The 1,643-nt window shown below is 51.9% G+C and overlaps 1 protein-coding gene across 1 annotated transcript; it reads right to left on the reverse strand.

The window, feature by feature from the left end:
- Window positions 1-1,443, reverse strand: LOC308074112 (zinc transporter ZIP6-like; the record flags this gene model as incomplete). Its single annotated transcript, XM_080413444.1, has 1 exon — window positions 1-1,443. One exon carries the CDS (start codon window positions 1,441-1,443, stop codon window positions 1-3), a length of 1,443 nt encoding a protein of 480 aa, XP_080269570.1.
- Between the last annotated feature and the right edge of the window lie 200 nt (window positions 1,444-1,643).

Here is a 1,643-nt window from a genome sequence, read left to right on the forward strand (position 1 = left end):
TTAGCCCAGGTCCAGTTGGAGTTTGGGTTCAAAGATGGCGATAAGCAGCATGATGCAGAAACCCAGCAATATGCCACCATTCTGCAGCAGGCAGAAGCCACACTGACTGAAGCCTTGGTCCCCATTATCATTATGTATTATATCTGGTAGCATGTCCACCAGGGCCACATAGAGAAAAAGTCCAGCAGTGAAAGGAAAGATCCATATGACTATGTTCTCATAGTGGTGTCCAATACCAATGCCAATCACCATGCCCACGTAGGCAAGCGAGGCCGACAACAGATTGTAGAGGATAGCCTGACGAACTTTCATACCCGCCTTCAACAGCGTCGCAAAGTCACCCAGTTCATGAGGCAATTCATGGCAGAAGACCGCTAGAGAGGTACTGAGACCACTGGACAAGCCTTCAGTGAATGCAGCGCCTATTGCCAGGCCATCACTGAAGTTGTGCAGACCGTCTCCCATGAGAACCATCCAGGCCAGAGTGCTGATCCCAGCCTGTTGGATGAGCTCCTGGGAGTAGCGGTGGCTGTGTGACTGGTGGTTCTGGGAGTGTTGGTGGTTCAGGATGTGGTTGTATTTGTGGTGACTTTTATGCGTGGGCCCCGCGGAGGTACCCTTCACTGTGTTATGGAAGTCTGAGTGAGGCTTGTTCTCGCAGTCATCCGTGTAGGCAGAACTGGGGGTCGCGGCAATGTCGACTGACACCGGCGGCGGGTGGGGCAGTGCCAGCATCACCTTCCCCTCTTCGCCGATGCCCATTCTGTCGCAGGTCACTGAGGTGTCGCCGTTGTTGTGTTTCTTGTCATTGTACATCTTTACCATAGTCAGCAAGTGTTCCGTGAGCAACATGAAGTTGATTCCTGCCAACACCGTCAGACCCTTCCACACCCCGTCAAGACTCTCCTCATGCTCTTCATGGACGTTGTGGAGGTGATGGTCATGGTGGTGGTGGTGACCACTTTGGGAATGGGGGATGAGGTGAAGGAAAGCGTCTCCACAGAGTGTGCCCACTGCCAACGCAACCAGGAAGCTGAGAAGGAACTTGAAGAAGGTGCGGTTCATCAGAGGGACGAGGAATACCCCCAGCAGAGATGCAAGACTGATCACTGTGACGGACACAAAGCCACCCACCCATGCTGTGGTGACGTTTCTTGGGGGGAGGTCCGGATCCGGATGGTGATTGTCATGGTCATGGTCATGGTCATGCGTATGGTCATGCTCATGGTGTTGAACCATGACCGTCCTGATGCGGTCCAGATCGGCACTGTGCAGGAGACGCTCCAGACTTTCCAGAGACATGCTACCGTTCTCACCGTACTGGTTGAATATAGACTCCAGATGTTGTTGTTGTTGAGTGGGTTCTGCTCTCTGGCTGTGTACCACAACGGAAAGAATCCACAGCACAGCCAGAGAGGCTCTCCATGTCCTCTTATCAGCCATCATTCTGATGTGGTGTCCTTTTTTTATTCTGTTGAACAGCGTTAAGAATGATAATTACACCTGCTTGGTGGAAAGGATTCACATCTATAACCTCCTTAACCCTCGAACCTTGGACTGGTTCAGATCCCATCGAGACCTGCCTTTTGAAAGGCCAAATGAATCACCACTTCAACGTCATGGCACATTGCACAATACATGCC

Source organism: Gymnoscopelus braueri (genome assembly GCF_963280865.1).
Source record: "Gymnoscopelus braueri genome assembly, chromosome: 19".
Classification (NCBI taxonomy): domain Eukaryota; kingdom Metazoa; phylum Chordata; class Actinopteri; order Myctophiformes; family Myctophidae; genus Gymnoscopelus; species Gymnoscopelus braueri.